The sequence below is a fragment of the Moschus berezovskii genome, chromosome X (assembly GCF_049115385.1).
Source record: "Moschus berezovskii isolate FMDL1 chromosome X, NW_MosBer_1.0, whole genome shotgun sequence".
Lineage (NCBI taxonomy): Eukaryota > Metazoa > Chordata > Mammalia > Artiodactyla > Moschidae > Moschus > Moschus berezovskii.
This window is the reverse complement of record NC_142488.1, coordinates 147,970,639-147,989,339: the sequence shown is the minus strand read 5'-3', so window position 1 is coordinate 147,989,339 and position 18,701 is coordinate 147,970,639. Positions and strand designations below refer to the sequence as shown.

Genomic DNA, 18,701 nt, shown 5'->3' with positions numbered 1-18,701 from the left:
GCTCCCGCCCCTTCTCCGACCTCGGCGGCGCCCGGCCCGCGGCTTCCTCCTTTTCTGCCCAGCGTCCCGCGGGCCTCCGGGCCGCGGCGGCGAGAAGGAACGAGGGCCGCCGAGAGGCCCCGGCCGGCCGCCGCAGTCCACGCGCCCGCCGCTGCGCCCGGCGCGGGCTCCATGTGAAGGAGGCCAGGCCTGGCCCCCGGTCCGCGCCCCACTCCTCGTGCGCCCCTCGGGTCCCCGGGGGCCTGCAGCCTCCCTCGACTGGGGGGCGCAGTGACAGGCCGCGCGGGGGTGGAGGGGTGGGTCTGCCGCTCCCTACGTCCACAGAGCGGCGGGTGGCTCAGAGGTTAAAGCATCTGCCTCCAATGCGGGAGGCACGGGTTCGATCCCTGGGTCGGGAAGATCCCCTGGGGAAGGAAACGGTCACCCACTCTGGTATTCTTGCCTGGAGAATCCCATGGACAGAGAAGCCTGGTAGGCTACAGTCCACGGGGTCGCAAAGAGTCGGACACGACTGAGCGACGGAACGGAACGGAGGGTCTTTTAAATTAACAGTCAAAACATCCAGGATACATGTACACCCATGGCTGATTCATGTCAATGTATGGCAAAAACCACTACAATATTGTAAAGTAGTTAGCCTAAAATTAAAATAAATTAAAAAATAATTTTAAAAATCCAGGATAAAATCCAAAATTAGTTGGCACATGAAGAACCATGAAAATCTCAACTTCCGTGGGAAAAAACCATTAACAGTCATGACATAGATGATGGAATTATCTGACAAAGACTTTTAAAGTGGTTAGTACACAAATGCTTGCATGAGTAATAATGAACACTTGAAACAAAAGTTAAAATAGAAACCATCAGCCAAGAAATAGAAGATACAGAGAAAAGCCAAACAGAACCTTCAGAACTGAAAAATATAATTAACTGGAATAAAAATACCCAATGGAATGACTAATTATCAGAAGGGAGGTGAAAAGGGAAAGATTCAGTGAAACTTTAGATAGATGAATACAAATCACTCATTCTGCAAAACAGAAAGAAAGAGATTTAAGAACCAAACAGAGCCACAAGGACTAGCTGGGACAACCTCTAAAGATCTAATATTTGTGTTATTAGAGTCTCGGAAAGGGAAGAGAATCAGTGCTGTAATAATGGCAGGAAATGTTCCAAGTTTGAGAAAAGACAAAACCAAAGACTCAAGTTGTATGAACCTGAACAGAATACCCCACCCTGCAAATCCATGCCAAAGCAAAATCATAATCAAACTTCTCAAAATGAAACTGCAAAAATTTTGAAAAAATGATGCAACATCTATGATTCTGATGACTATGTATTTTTCATCAGAATCACAGGGGCTATTAATAGCTTAATGAACATAAATTTGGCCCACGTTATGTTGCTTCTTCATTTTGTGATTATTTTCCCCTCAAAACCCCAAATTTTCTTGCTAAACTCTTCCTAGGTGCATAGCCACAGATTTGCTCAGTACATTTAAAAAAATTACTTCTTCTAAAATCCTATCAAAATTCTCATTCCTAAATGCAGCTCTGTTGCATATAAGAACATAGTTACTATGTACTCAGAGTGAATGTGCAGTTGGTTATATCATTGGAACAATTAAGTTTTAAAGCAAAATTGTGCAAAAATAGCAGGCGCACATCATTTCAGTTTTGGAATTCAGAATATTTTACACATAGAACATGTTAGTAACACCCCACAAGGACTGAAATAGCACCCTGTAATGAAACACACTAATATTTATTTTTGTACCAAAATGCAAATGCCAAATTCACAAATGAATATTTAAACTTAGTAAGATAAACAATGACTGAGGCCTCATTATAGTTCAAGTACAGTTCTGTGACCAAAAGCGTTTGCTGCAAACTTGACAAATCTTGTTTCCCGGAGTTTTTTGAATTTTATATTTGCAGATAATTTATTGTGGACCCATATTTCAACCTTCAACTTATCAGCAACTCCTATCAATCCTATCTGCAGATCGAGCTTCTCGAAATTCTTTCTTTAGATCTACTGCCAACATTCTAGCATTCTAGACCAGATCATTCTAGATCTCTGGCCTGGATGACCTGAAAAGACTTCTAACTGAATTCCCTGATCTGTGTCTTATTTCCCTACTAATCATCTTCCACTCTCCTCCCAGACTAGTTTTTCAAAACTGTAAAAAGGACTGTGTGGTAGCTTTGGCTCCTCACTGCTTATACAACAAAGTCTAAATTTCTATACAAGTTCCTACAAGATCCAGTATCTCTTTAAGCTCGAGCTTTATCTCTTGTTGCACCCATCATCCACAACAGTATGGCCATGCTAAACTACTCCGAGTTCCCAGAATAACCCACCAAGTTTCCATTTGCCAACCAGTTACTGTCAATCCACTTCATCTCCTTTTCTCTCATGTTTAGCTTCTTTATCAAAGTAACCCACACACCCTGTAAAATGTTCATTCCACTTGGAATAGTCAATGCCTCTAATTGATGACATGTCTATCTACCCTTGCAGCCCCTGTATCTTTACCTGCCAGCCCATTGCCTAAATGCCTAACAGATGCTCAAGAAATGTGGAGCAAAGCTGGGGAACTCTGTAGCTCTCTCCTCATCACGGAATCCACTCTTCCATTAAGAGAGGAAGAGTGAGTTCAACCTGTCTACAGCAAATGTTAGCAGAATATATAGATGGGATGGGGAGGGAGGTGGGAGAGGGGTTCAGGATGGGGAACACATGTACACCCATGGCTGATTCATGTCAATGTATGGCATTTAATAAAGTCTTTAAAAAACTGATGAAAAAGAAAACATTTCTAGGAATGCCTGGCAGTCCAGTGGTTAGGACTCAGTGCTTTCACTGCTGAGGGCCCAGGTTCAATCCCTGGGTGGGGAAATAAGATCCCAAAAGCCATGCAGCATGGGCAAATAAAAAAAAGAGAGAGAGAGAGAAGACATTTCTTGCTCGACCTACTTCCCTAATACAAATGTATATGCTACATGTATATATCAAAAAAGAAAGAAGGTAATAATACATCACAAGCGTTACCATGTAGGAGATGGAAGGAATAGAAACTGGGTCCCAGATGGTTGATATGCAGGTGCAGTTACTCAACTGCCAGTTCACTTCACTGGTCATTTCCATCTCTGACGGTTGATACCACATGACATCAGATCTAAAGAGCAATTGATAAATCAGCTCACTTTGGGAGAGGACAAGTCTACTGCGTAAACATCTAGTCAGAACATAGCCTTTGAGACAATGTTTATGCTCATCAATAGGTAAAAGATAATAGGAAGGAACCAGTAAAAAAGCTAAAAATTAAAAGACAGTGGCTATTTTCTACATGAAATTAAGGTATCATTACAAAGCTACATATTTCAGCTTAGTTTTTATTTTATTTTATTTCTTAGTTTTAACTTAATTTTATGTATTTTTTAAAATTTTATTTCAGTCACTAAGTCATGTCCAACTCTTTGCAACCCATGGGCTGCTGTATACCAGGCTTCCCTGTCCTTCACTATCTCCTGGAATTTGCTCAAACTCATGTCCATTGAGTCAGCGATACCATCCAGCCATCTCATCCTCTGTCATCCCCTTCTCCTCCTGACCTCAATCTTTCCCAGCATCAGGGTCTTTTCCAACGAGTTGGCTCTTTGCACCAGGTGCAAAAGTATTGGAGCTGTGTAACCTTGACTAAACAACTTAAACTCTTTCTTTATTTGTAAAATTAAGATAAACTATGATTCACAGAATTAGAGTCATTAAGAGAATAAATAATGTAACATGTGTACTATTTTGTATAAATAAGAGAATAAATACAACTAAAAGGAAACAAACTCTTATAGGCTCTGTGTTAAGTGTTTTCACAATCTTAAATATTTAATTTTCATAATAACTATGTGAAGTAGGTATCATAAAGTCTCATTTTATGAATGAGGAGACAAGACTCTCAGGGCAAATATCTTGCTCAAAGTCTTACAGTCAATTAGTGGCCGGCCTAGAAGCCCATATTCTATATCACTGGTAAAGCTTATTATCCCTGTTTTCTTCATCTATTTTAACTCCTCTACCAAATGATGTAATAATCTATTCTGCATACACTTTAGTTTTAATTCTAAGAAATGTTTCTTGTCTCTACAAGCTCATCTTTATTTTGTATTCATCATTTGACTTATTAAAATTTACTTTTTATCCAAGTGATCCAGAGTTTAAAAAGTCAAATAGTGCTAAAAGACCTAAAACCAAAAACACCAGTCACCACAAAAGCAGCCACACTTGTCCTTATGGTATTTAATTCCATAATCCTAAAGATGTTTATGCTACTATGTCTTCCCCTCTCACCACACTATATCTTCACAATACAGGCCCCAACTCTAGAGCAAGACAGTCTGGGTTCAAATTCCATTTCAGTCATTTCATATCTGTATGTTGGAGAAGTTACAGAATCTTTGTATCTCAGTTTCTGCATATGTTAAATGTGGATTCATTGCATTCATTCTACCAATACCCATTCAATATCTAGTAGGTGCCAGGCAGCATCCTTAGTGTCTGAAATATATAAAACAGATTGACATATTTGCTTTCATGGAGCTTATAATAGAGTGGAAATACTAACTTTCCCAGGTAGAAAGATTGAGTCATCATGTGTAAAATACTTAGGATGAACAGTATCTGGCTCAGAGGAAACAAATGTTAGCACCAAATAATATGTCATTTTGATTTTTTCCTGAAGACCTGTCTACATCCTTCTGTTCCATTCCAAATTGGCTTCTGTACAAGTAAATACGGAGAAGGCAATGGCACCCCACTCCAGTACTCTTGCCTGGGAAATCCCATGGACAGAGGAGCCTGGTAGGCTACTGTCCATGGGGTTGCTAAAAGTCAGACACGACTGAGTGACTTCACTTTCACTTTTCACTTTCATGCACTGGAGAAGGAAATGGCAACCCATTCCAGTGTTCTTGCCTGGAGAATCCCAGGGACAGAGGAGCCTGGTGGGCTGCCATCTATGGGGTCACACAGAGTCAGACACGACTGACACGACTTAGCAGCAGCAGCAGCACAAGTAAATACAACCCTTGGACTTCCATTGTTATACTGGGAATTCCCTCCGCCTCTTTAAATAGGGCTCTCTGTTTCCCTGAAACCCATGTGTTCCTCTTTCTTAATTTAAGAAAACAGCTGTTTTGTTGGAGCACATGCTGTGGGATCTTTCTAAGCAAATGTGCTTGGTAGGCAATTTTTTTTTTTAAACTTTTGGGTGTCTGAATCTATCACTTATATTTCCTTGAGAGCTTGATCCCTCTTATTTCATCACCTCTGATAGCAATTATTATTAACTCTACCTCCAAAACATGTCCCAGGGGCGTCCACTTTTCATTACACCCACTGCACAACCACCATTTCAGACAGAGTATTTCATGTGCACATTCAAAGCAGTCTGTACAGGTAGTGGAATTTTTAAATATATTCCTGAATTTTATTTGTGAATATTTTATGTACAATTCTGGTATCTATAATTAATACGTGAGCTTAGTCAGCAGTTGCCGCTCTTTGCTCTAACTTTCTTGGGCTTTCATATTAAACTTACAGGTTTCCCTGGTGGCTCAGATGGTAAAGAATCCAACTGCAATGCAGGTAGACCTGAGTTCAATCCCTGGGTCAGGACAATCTCCTGGCAAAGGAAATGGCAACCTACTCCAGTATTCTGGCCTGGAGAATCCTATGGACAGAGGAGTCTGGTAGGCTACAGTCCATGAGGCTGCAGAGTCGGACATGACTGAGCAACTAACATATTAAAATTATGTCATTTTCTAGACTGTATTGTAGATCGTCCCTCTTTTCAATAGCCTGGAATTGAAATTGCCTACTCTTCTCCAAGCCAGGCTTCAGCAATACGTGAACCGTGAAATTCCAGATGTTCAAGCTGGTTTTAGAAAAGGCAGAGGAACAAGAGATCAAATTGCCAACATCTGCTGGATGATCGAAAATGCAAGAGACTTCCAGAAAAACATCTGTTTCTGTTTTATTGACTATGCCAAAGTCTTTGACTGTGTGGATCACAATAAACTGTGGAAATTTCTGAAAGAGATGGGAATACCAGACCACCTGACCTGCCTCTTGAGAAACCTATATGCAGGTCAGGAAGCAATAGTTAGAACTGGACATGGAACAACAGACTGGTTCCAAATAGGAAAAGGAGTACGTCAAGGCTGTATATTGTCACCCTGCTTATTGAACTTATATGCAGAGTACATCAAGAGAAACACTGGTCTGGAAGAAGCACAAGCTGGAATCAAGATTGCCGGGAGAAATATCAATAACCTCAGATATGCAGAAGACACCACCCTTATGGCAGAAAGTGAAGAGGAACTAAAATGCCTCTGATGAAAGTGAATGGGGAGAGTGAAAAAGTTGGCTTAAAGCTCAACATTCAGAAAACTAAGATCATGGCATCTGGTCCCATCACTTCATGGGATATAGATGGGGAAACAGTGGAAACAGTGTCAGACTATTTGGCAGGGGGCTCCAAAATCACTGAAGATGGTGATTGCAGCCATGAAATTAAAAGACACTTACTCCTTGGAAGGAAAGTTATGACCTAGATAGCATATTAAAAAGCAGAGACATTACTTTGCCAACCAAGGTCCGTCTAGTCAAGACTATGGTTTTTCCAGTGGTCATGTATGGATGTGAGTTGGACTATGAAGAAAGCTGAGGGCCGAAGAATTGATGCTTTTGAAGTGTGGTGTTGGAGAAGACTCTTGAGAGTCCCTTGGACTGCAAGAAGATCCAACCTGTCCATCCTAAAGGAGATAAGTCCTGGGTTTTCATTGGAAGGACTGATGCTGAAGCTGAAACTCCAATACTTTGGCCACCTCATGCGAAGAGTTGACTCACTGGAAAAGACTCTGATGCAGGGAAGGATTTGGGGCAGGAGGAGAAGGGGACGACAGAGAATGAGATGGCTGGATGGCATTACCAACTCAATGGACATGAGTTTGGGTAAACTTCGGGAGTTGGTGGTAGACAGGGAGGCCTGGCGTGCTGCGATTCATAGGTTCGCAGAGTCGGACATGCCTGAGTGACTAAACTGAACTGAACTCTTTAAGGATAGATAAAGCTCAACTTCATGCGACAATGGGCCTATGTGTGTTTCTGTTTCTTCTTGGATAAATTCTGTCATTATATTTAACTTGGAAAACTGTCAATTTCCTTTATATTTTCAAATATGTTGTTACCAAACAGCTGCACAAACTATTGATGTATAATTGTTTTAATCTCTCCTACATCAGTGGTTATGTCAGCTCTCTTATTCCTCATTTTGAATACATTCTCCTTTCGGTTTAATCAGAGGAACTTATTTTATTGGACTTTAAATCAATATTTTGGATTTATTGTTCCTGCAATTTTATTAATTTAAGATTTTATCTTTATGAATTTTATCTTCCTAATATATTTTTATTAATTTAGATGTTCTTTCTTAAGATAAAACTAAGTTCTTATTAATTTATCTTATTTAACAATGATGATTTTTTTTTCCTGTTCAGCTTTCTCATTGCCCCATTAACTCTCATATGAAGTTCTCTTTTTCATTACCTCCAGAACTAGACAGCATATTAAAAGGCAGAGACATCACTTTGCCAACAAAGGTCCATATAGTCAAAGCAATGGTTTCTCCAGGAATCATGTATGGATGTGAGAGCTGGACCATAAAAAGGCTGGGTGCTGAAGAATCGATGCTTTCGAACTATGGTGCTGGAGAAGACTCTTGAGAGTCCCTTGGACTGGAAACAGATCAAACCAGTCCATCCTAAAGGAAATGAACCCTGAATACTCACTGGAAAGACTGATGCTGAAGCTGAAGCTCCAATACTTTGGCCACCTGATGTGAAGAGCCGACTCAGAAAAGATTCTGATGCTAGGAAAGATTAAAGGTGGGAGGAGAAGGGGGCCCAGAGGATGAGACGGTTGGATGGCATCACCGACTCAATGACATGAGTTTGAGCACACTCCAGGATATAGTGAAGGACAGGGAAGTGTGGTGTGCTGCAGTCCATTGGGTTGCAAAGAGCTGGACACGACTTAGCGACTGAATGACAAAGATACTTGATAACATCCCTTTTGATTTCCTGTTTGGCAAAAAGATTGTGTTCTATGCTTAGTCAGTCAGTCATGTCTGACTCTTTTCAACCTGTGGACTGTAGCCCACCAGGCTCCTCTGTCCATGGGGATTCTTCAGGCCAGAATACTGGAGTGGGTTGCCATGCCTTCCTCTAGGGGATCTTCCCAACCCAGGGATCAAACCCAGGGCTCCCACACTGCAGGCGGATTCTTTACCGTCTGAGCCACCAGGGAAGCCCAATGTGTCCTGCAATTCACATTAATTCTTGCAAAAGGATTACTGATTCATTCAGATTTTCATGGTCAACTTTTCATTAATTAGTTGTAATTTTACTGGATTATGGTAAAATGTAGCCCATAAAACTCTTTTATTTTTAAGATTTTTTGGGGGGATTCCTTGGAAGAAAATGAACATTGTGCATGTGTGTATGTGTGTGTGTACTTAGACTTGTTTATTTATTAGATATAATTTAAATTCACATATGTCCTTCCTTATGTTTTGTCTACGAGATTTGTCCAACAATGAAGAAGTCATTGAAACTATCCATTATAACTGTACTTTTCTCAAGCTCCCCATGCATTTCTAATAGCTTTTGTTTTAAGTATTAAGCTTTGTGCATACACTATTAAGACTGTTATATCTCCTGAAATAGTGTTTTATTCTGTTGAATGCTTTTAACTTTACATTCTACACCATTTCTTGTTAATATTATCAATTCAGCCTTCCTCTGATTTCCATTTGCCTATTTTTTTTGTTTGTTTTTTGTGGCGATTTATTGGCAAAAAATGTAGGGAATCACTCACTGAAGTAATGCTGATTACCTTATAAGGCTGAGGAGCTCCAACTGGCAGTTTTTTTTTTTTATGATCTAATATTTTATTATAATAGATAATTTCCTGGTAACAGTGGTCTTACACTTTGCAAATAAGTAACAGTGAAATTCAGTAAACTATTTTCCTTTTTTTTTTTAAGAGTTAGCCTTTTTATTTTTTTGCATATATTTTTATTTTTTATTTTTTCCAATTTTATTTATTTTTTCAAGTTGAACAGACTAAATTTCTTTAAACAAACTTACTTATACTCCAGAGTCCTTTAAAAACTTAATAGCATTTATACATTGAAGGTATTTGATTTTCTTGTAACTAGCACTTCAAATGCAACAAGCATTTGAAGCAACAAGCATTTGACCCAACAAGTAAAACTTCCTACAGTTCATAACTTTTATAAATAAAATAAATTGAATGTACAGTGAATAAGTTCTCTGAAATATTTCAATATTTCTGCAGGTTTAGTAACATCGTAAAATACATTTCAACTAAAATTCACAAATCTAAAAACCTGTTAGGCATGTTTAGGCATTTTAAGATGGAAATGAAGACCAATGTTACATCGTAATATGCCAATTACAAATAGTACTTCAAATAGCAAATACTACAGTTTGTCCCAAACTTTAAAAACTATTCATGAACTCAACACTAAACTATTGATGGCTATGAGAATTGTTTCCTAGCCTTTTTGAAAATTTCAACCCATTTACGTTTAAGGTAATTATTGATAAGTACGATCCCGTAGCCATTTTCTTTATTGCTTTGGGTTCAAGTTTATACACTCTTTCTGTGTTTCCTGTCTATAGAAGATCCTTTAGCATTTGTTGGAGAGCTGGTTTGGTGATGCTGAATTCCCTCAGCTTTTGCTTGTCTGTAAAGCTTTTGATTTCTCCTTCATATTTGAATGAGATCCTTGCTGGGTATAGCAATCTGGGCTGTAGGGTATTTTCTTTCATCACTTTAAGTATGTCTTGCCACTCCCTTCTGGCCTGAAGAGTTTCTGTTGAAAGATCAGCTGTTATCCTTATGGGAATCCCCTTATGTGTTATTTGCTGCTTTTCCCTTGCTGCTTTTAATATTTGTTCTTTGTGTTTGATCTTTGTTAATTTGATTAATATGTGTCTTGGAGTATTTCGCCTTGGGTTTATCCTGTTGGGGACTCTCTGGGTTTCTTGGACTTGGGTGATTATTTCTTTCCCCATTTTAGGGAAGTTTTCAACTATTATTTCCTCAAGTATTCTCTCATGGTCTTTCTTTTTGTCTTCTTCTTCTGGGACTCCTATGATTCGAATGTTGGAGCGTTTAACATTGTCCCAGAGGTCTCTAATATTGTCCTCATTTCTTTTAATTCGTTTTTCTTTTTTCCTCTCTGTTTATTTCTACAATTCTATCTTCTAGTTCACTTATCCTGTCTTCTGCCTCTGTTATTCTACTGTTTGTTCCCTCCAGAGTGTTTCTGATCTCATCTATTGCATTATTCATTGTATATTGACTCTTTTATATTTCTTCTAAGTCCTTATTAAACCTTTCTTCCATCTTCTCAATCCTTTTCTCCAGGTTATTTATCTGTAACTCCATTTTGCTTTCAAGATTTTGAATCATTTTCACCATCAAAATTTGAAATTCTTTATCAGGTAAATTCCCTATATCTTCTTCTTTTGTTTGTGTTGGTGGGCAATTATCTTGTCCCTTTACTTGCTGGGTATTTCTCTGCCTCTTCATCTTGCTTATATTGCTTTGCTTGGGGTGGCCTTTCCCTCTTCTTGCAGTTTGTGGAGTTCTCTTTATTACGTAGTTTCTTCGCTGTGTGTGGGGTTGGACGGGTGACTTGTCCGGGTTCCCTGGTTAGGGAAGCATGTGTCGGTGTTCTGGTGGGTGGAGCTGGATTTCTTCTCTCTCCTTTAGAAGACAATGGGCTGCTTTTCTGGGAGCCTGATGTCCTCTGCCTGTATTCAGAAGTTGTTTTGTGGACTTACTCCGCGTTCAAATGTTCTTTTGATGAATTTGTTGGGGAGAAAGTGGTCTTGCCATCTTATCCCTCCGCCATCTTGTTCCTTCCTCCCCAGAACACTGGATTCTTATATTCCACTTGGTCGTGGAGTATCTCTTCCCAGCTGCTCCAGCAAGGCGCAGCCGCTGTACCTTACCTTGGACGAGGGGTATCTCCTCAAGGCCGCGCCTCCTGCTTTGAATGTAGATCAGCTCCTCTCGGCCCTCCGGTGCCCAAGCAGCCACCGCCTCCTGAACGTGGTACAGCTCCTCTCCGCCACCGCCCTAACCCTGGGCGCGGGGTAGCTCATCTCAGCCACGGTTCTGCACGTGGTCGGCTGCGCCTCCGGAGCCGGGCGTCTCCCGCGTCTGCCTATTTTCCATTTTAAAAAAAGAAACAACCCAAACCAAAGTGGCAGTTTGGTGGTACCTGCACATTCAATGTAGATTTTAGAATTTAACTCCCAACTGGCAGTTTTATTGTCTTTGTTTAATAAAGTAAAAAAATAAGTATCACTCATTTACTACAGTTTCTACCATAAAGTAAGAAAATAACCAAGAATACAAAGAACTACAAAGAATGCCAATATTGAAGACATGCTTAGCCAAAGAAGAGCCTTCAGACAAACCATGAAGGGTTAAATCAAAGTAAAAAATAACCTTTTTTTTCTAGGTGCTACGTTCATCAGTCCCTTCCTCTAACATGTATTTATTGGCTGTCTTTTTTAAAAATAACTCACCCGTTAGCTGTGCTTTCTCCAAAGTTAAGATCTTTTTTGTAAAACAAACACAAATTTCACATTATTTTTATGTAAATACTCCTATTAAAATGCATATAAATATATATGTAAAATATTAGTTTAAAAATAGATGCTTACTTTCTACAAGGCTAACAACTGAACCGTCCAGGTCATTTGCTATGACTTTTTCATTTTGCCGTTTCGCTTCAACACGTTTGCGGGCTTGTGAAGGCAATGTTGGTTGTAATATAGCACAGAGAAAAGAATCTGCAAATAAGAATCAGACGAAAACCTAAACCAAATTTCCATCAATACAGCAATGATATATCTATATCTATTCCTTCCCATTACAATGTAACAGGACTTTAAATTACTAGGTTAACTAGTATAAATAAGGTCATTTAAAATTATTTGTTAAATCTAAATTGAGCACTTGTTATGTACTAGACACTGTACTAGGTGCTAAAGATACAGCTGTGAATAAAGAAGATAAAAGATTCATGTCAATGTATGGCAAAACCAATACAATAATGTAAAGTAATTAGCCTCCAATTATAATAAATTTTAAAAAATAAATAAAACCTATCTATCACTGCCAAAAAAAAATCTCTGCCTTCATTTAGCTTACATTCCATTGGAGACCAACAATAATCAAGATGAGGTACGTAACATGTTAAAGTGCAAGTTGCTTAGTCGTGTCCGACTCTTAGCCACACCGTGGACTTACAGTCCATGGAATTATCCAGGCTAGAATACTGTTCCCTTCTCCAGGTGATCTTCCCAATCCAGGGGATTAACCCAGGTCTCCCAGATTGCAGGCAGGTTCATTACCAGCTGAGCTACCAGGGAAGCCCACATAACATGTTAGATGGTAATAAGTGCTAAGGAAAAAGTAGGAGGGAAAGGAATATGATATGTTGGTGGGAGAATGGGCATTTAAATTTTAGACTGGAAAGGCTCACTGAGAAGGGGATTTTTACATGAAGACCTGAAGCTTGTAAAGAGTGACCCATGCGAATCCACCAGAAGGAACAGCATGAACAGCCCTGAAGAAACACTGTGCTTGGTGTATTTGAGGAACAATGACTCCAGTGTATCTGGAGTCAAAGTGGTCAGAGTCGGAAGGTGATGAAGGGGTTTGTAAGGAATTGGTTTACATTCTGAGGCTACCATCTCAGCCCAAGGTCTCTGAGATGGGGAAGTCACTGGAGGGATTTGAACAGACATAATCTCTCTGACTACAAGGAAATTCAACCAGTCCATCCTAAAGCAGATCAGTCCTGGGTGTTCATTGGGAGGACTGATGTTGATGCTGAAACTCCAATACATTGGCCACCTGATATGAAGAGCTGACTCCTTGGAAAAGACCCTGATGCTAGGAAAGATTGAGGGCAGGAGGAGAAGGGGATGACAAGAGAATGAGATGGTTGGATGGCATCACCGACTCTGTGGACATGAGTTTGAGTGAACTCCGGGAGTTGGTGATGGACAGGGAGGCCTGGCGTGCTGCGGTTCATGGGTTCACAAAGAGTCGGACATGACTGAGCAACTGAACTGAACTGAACTGAATCTTTATGACTTGTCTTTTAATGGGATCATTCTGATTGGTATGTAAAGAATGGACCACAGAGGGCAAGGGTAGAAGCAGAAAGCCCTTGCGGTAGTGTAGGTGATGGTAACTCAGACTACAGTGATAGACACCAGAGATAGTAACACATGGTCAGCTTTTACACACGTTTTGAAGGTAAAGTCAAAACATTCCCTCATGTATTGGATGTGGGTGTGTGACAGAAAGAAAGGAATCAAGATGACTTCAAGTGTGAATTGCATTGGTCCTAGTCACATTCTTCCTTAGTCACATTCTTCCTAGAAGAAATGAGTCGCTATTTGCCATTAACTGACATGGGAGAAAACCATGGATAAAGGAGGCTTGGGGTCAAGGGTCAAAAGCTTAGTTTTGGACACATGGAGTTTGGGAACCCTACTAGATGTTCAAGTGCTACCACAGAATGGACACTTGGATACACAAACCTGGAGTTCAGGAACAGTGGCTGCAGCTGGGAGATCTTATCATGTAAATGATATTTAAGGCCATTGGCTTGGATGAGGTCATCTAGGGAATGGGTGCATATGGATAAAGAAGAGAGATGAGCAGGAATCAGTGGAAAACAGTCTAAGGGAGGCAAGAGTTAGACAAGAAGAAAACCAAAAGGGAAACTGAAGAAAGTGTATCAAAAAAGAGGGAGTCATGAGTCATGTCCAGTAAGTTGAAGGCTAAGAAATTACCACTTTATTTGCAAACTAGAGGCCGCTGGTGACTTTGACTAGAGCCATTTTAGCGGTGTGATGGGAACAAAACCCTAATTAGTGCTACACGACAATTAAAGTATCAAAAAGGAGTTTAAGATAAAATAGGGAATATGTGAACACACCTTTCTTAACTACAAGAACAAGCAGACAAAATAATCAGTGAAAATACAGAGGATTGAACAACAGAATTAAAAACCTCAGCAGCACACAGTTTTCAAGTGCACATGAAACATCTACCAAAAATCATGGTTATATAGTGGTCCATGAGGCAAGTATCAACAAATTTCCAAAGTACTAAAATACAGAGAAGGTGCTCTGACATAATGCAAGTAAGCTATACTTCAATAACTACAAAAAAGGTAATTAGAAGGGTCTCATATACACGAACTTTTAAATATATACTTCGAAGTAGCTGCGACAGACTGAGGTCAGGGGTGGCGGCCAAGAAGAGCTACCCCTTGCCTAAGGTCAGGGGCAGTGGCCGAAAGGAGCAACCCCACATCCAAGGAGCGGTGGCTGCGTGAGCGCAGGAGGGCTGAGAGGAGCCACTCCATGTTCAAGGTAAGGAGGAGCGGCCGTGAGGAGATACCCCTCATCCAAGGTAAGAGAAACCGAAGTAAGACGGTAGGTGTTGCAAGAGAGCATCAGAGGGCACACACACTGAAACCATTATCACAGAAAACTAGCCAATCTGATCACACAGACCACAGCCTTGTCTAACTCAATGCAACTAAGCCATGCCGTGTGGGGCCACCCACGACAGATGAGTCATGGTGGATAGGTCTAACTTGTGCTCCACTGGAGAAGGGAATGGCAAACCACTTCAGTATTCTTGCCTTGAGAACCCCACAAACAGTATGAAAAGGCAAAATGATAGGATACTGAAAGAGGAACTCCCTGGGTCAGTAGGTGCCCAGTATGCTACTGGAGATCAGTGGAGAAATAACTCCAGAAAGAATGAAGGGGTGGAGCCAAAGCAAGAACAATACCCAGTTGTGGATGTGACTGGTGATAGAAGCAAGGTCCGATGCTGTAAAGAGCAATATTGTATAGGAACCTGGAATGTCAGGTCCATGAATCAAGGCAAATTGGAAGTGGTCAAACAGGAGATGGCAAGAGTGAACATAGACATTCTAGGAATCAGTGAACTAAAATGGACCGGAATGGTTAATTTAACTCAGATGACCATTATATCTACTACTGTGGGCAGAAATCCCTTACAAGAAATGGTCAAAAAAAGAGTCCGAAATGCAGTACTTGGATGCAATCTCAAATACGACAGAATGATTTCTGTTCGTTTCCAAGGCAAACCATTCAATATCACGGTTATCCAAGTCTATGCCCCATCCAAGAATGCTGAAGAAGCTGAAGTTGAATGGGTCTATGAAGACCTAAAAGACCTTTTAAATCTAACACCCAAAAAAGATGTCCTTTTCACTATAGGGGACTGGAATGCAAAAGTAGGAAGTCAAGAGATAGCTGGAGTAACAGGCAAATTTGGCCTTGGAGTACAGAATGAAGCAGGGCAAAGGCTAATAGAGTTTTGCCATGAGAACGCACTGGTCATAGCAAATACCCTCTTCCAACAACACAAGTGAAGATTCTACACATGGATGTCACCAGAGGGTCAACACCGAAATCAGATTGATTATATTCTTTGCAGCCAAAGATGGAGAAGCTCTATACAGTCAGCAAAATGAAGACCGGGAGCTGACTGTGGCTCAGATCATGAACTCCTTATTGCCAAATTCAGGCTTAAATTGAAGAAAGTAGGTCAAACCACTAGACCATTCAGATATGACCTAAATCAAATCCCTTATGATTATACAGTGGAAGTGAGAAACAGATTTTAAGGACTAGATCTGATAGAGTGCCTGATGAACTATGGATGGAAATTCGTGACATTGTACAGGAGACAGGGATCAAGATCATTCCCATGAAAAAGAAACGCAAAAAAGCAAAATGGCTGCCTGAGGAGGCCTTACAAATAGCTGTGAAAAGAAGACAAGGGAAAAGCAAAGGAGAAAAGGAAAGATATAAGTATCTGAATGTAGAATTCCAAAGAATAGCAAGGAGAGATAAGATAGCCTTCCTCAGTGATCAATGCAAAGAAATAGAGGAAAACAACAGCATGGGAAAGACAAGAGATCTCTTCAAGAAAATTAGAGATACCAAGGGAACATTTCATGCATAGATGGGCTTGATAAAGGACAGAAATGGTATGGACCTAAAAGAAGCAGAAGATAGTAAGAAGAGGTTGGAAGAATACACAAGAGAACTGTACAAAAAAGAGCTTCACGACCCAGATAATCATGATGGTGTGATCACTCACCTAGAGCCAGACATCCTGGAATGTGAAGTCAAGTGGGCCTTAGAAAGCATCACTACGAACAAAGCTAGTGGAGGTGATGGAATTCCAGTTGAGCTATTTCAAATCCTGAAAGACGATGCTGTGCAAGTGCTGCACTCAATATGCCAGCAAATTTTGAAAACTCAGCAGTGGCCACGGGGCTGAAAAAGGTCAGTCTTCATTCCAATCCCAAAGAAAGGCAATGTCAAAGAATGTTCAAACTACTGCACAATTGCACTCATCTCACAAGCTAGTAAAGTAATGCTCAAAATTCTCCAAGCCAAGCTTCAGTACTACATGAACCATGAACTTCCAGATGTTCAAGCTTGCTTTAGAAAAGGCAGAGGAACCAGAGATCAAACTGCCAACATCTGCTGGATGATCAAAAATGCTAGAGACTTCCAGAAAAACATCTGTTTCTGCTTTATTGACTATGCCAAAGTCTTTGACTGTGTGGATCAAAATAAACGTGGAAATTTCTGAAAGAGATGGGAATACCAGATCACCTGACCTGCCTCTTGAGAAACCTATATGCAAGTCAGGAAGCAATAGTTAGAACTGGACATGGAATAACAGACTGGTTCCAAATAGGAAAAGTAGTACGTCAAGGCTGTATACTGTCACCCTGCTTATTGAACTTATATGCAGAGTACATTAGGAGAAACACTGGACTGAAAGAAGCACAAGCTGGAATCAAGATTGCCGGGAGAAATATCAATAACCTCAGATATGCAGAAGACACCACCCTTATGGCAGAAAGTGAAGAGGAACTAAAAAGCTTCTTGATGAAAGTGAAAGGGGAGAGTGAAAAAGTTGGCTTAAAGCTCAACATTCAGAAAACTAAGATCATGGCATCTGGTCCCATCACTTCATGGGAAATAGATGGGGAAACAGTGGAAACAGTGTCAGACTATTTTGGGGGGTTCCAAAATCACTGCAGATGGTCATTGCAGCCATGAAATTAAGAGACACTTACTCCTTGGAAGGAAAGTTATGACCAACCTAGATAGCATATTAAAAAGCAGAGACATTACTTTGCCAACCAAGGTCCGTCTAGTCAAGGCTATGGTTTTTCCGGTGGTCATGTATGGATGTGAGAGTTGGACTGTGAAGAAAGCTGAGTGCCGAAGAATTGATGTTTTTGAAGTGTGGTGTTGGAGAAGACTCATGAGAGTTCCTTGGACTGCAAGTAGATCCAACCTGTCCATCCTAAAGATCAATCCTGAGTGTTCATTGGAAGGACTGATGCTAAAGCTGAAACTCCAATACTTTGGCCACCTCATGAGAAGAGTTGACTCATTGGAAAAGACCCTGATGCTGGGAGGGATTGGGGTAGGAGGAGAAGGGGATGACAGAGAATGAGATGGCTGGATGGAATCACTGACTCGATGTACATAAGTTTGAGTGAACTCCGGGAGTGGTGATGGACAGGGAGGCCTGGCATGTTGTGATTCATGGGGTCGCAAAGAGTTGGACAGGACTGAGCGAGTGAACTGAATTGAACTGAACTGAACTGAAGTTACACATGGGCCAGGTTCTCTTCTAAGCATTCTACATTTATATTGACTCTTTTACCTTGACAAGAACCTTCTGAGGATAAGGACGCTGAGGTACAGAGTGGTTAAGTCACATAGTCCATGAATGACAGAGTAAAAATTAAAGCCAAGTACTCTGATTCCACGGCCAGTATTTTTAGTTCACAGTGACTGAAGAGGAAAAGTTGTTTCAGCTGGCCACAGGGTTTTAGACACAATTGGCTCAAGAAACGAGCATTAGGCAACCAAGGCTTAGTGCTCAAGACAGCATGGGCAGAGATCACCGGAAGCCAGTTTTGGGCTATTGGGACTCAGGCAGAGACATTACTTTGTGGACAAAGGTGCATCTAGTCAAAGCTATGGTTTTTCCAATCGTCATGTATGGATGTGAGAGTTGGACTATTAAGAAAGCTGAGCCCCGAAGAATTGATGCTTTTGAACTGTGGTGTTGGAGAAGACTCTTGAGAGTCCCTTGGACTCCAAGGAGACCAAACCAGTCTATCCTGAAGGAAATGAGTCCTGAAGATTCATTGGAAGCAGTGATGCTGAAGCTGAAGCTCCAATACTTTGGCCACTTGATGTGAAGAACTGACTCATTTGAAAAGACCCTGATGCTGGGAAAGATTGAAGGTGGGAGGAGAAGGGGATGATAGAGGATGAGATGGTTGGATGGCATCACCAACTCAATGGACATGAGTTTGATCAAGCTTCGGGAGTTGGTGATGGACAGTGAGGCCTGGCATGCTTCAGTCCAAGGGGTAGGAAAGAGTCAGCCATGACTGAGTGACTAATGGTTTTATGTTTAACCTTCTTAAA

At 40.7% G+C, this 18,701-nt stretch overlaps 1 protein-coding gene across 1 annotated transcript in view; it reads right to left on the bottom strand.

The window, feature by feature from the left end:
* The window catches only part of VBP1 (VHL binding protein 1), a 79,669-nt gene that overhangs the window by 34,606 nt on the left and 26,362 nt on the right, over nucleotides 1-18,701 (bottom strand). Inside the window, exons 11-13 of the mRNA XM_055437701.2 lie at nucleotides 11,829-11,957; nucleotides 11,691-11,721; nucleotides 3,055-3,181 (exon numbers count right to left, since the gene is read on the bottom strand). Of these exons, the coding sequence (XP_055293676.2) occupies nucleotides 3,055-3,181; nucleotides 11,691-11,721; nucleotides 11,829-11,957 (287 nt within the window). The remainder of the gene's footprint in view (nucleotides 1-3,054; nucleotides 3,182-11,690; nucleotides 11,722-11,828; nucleotides 11,958-18,701) is intronic.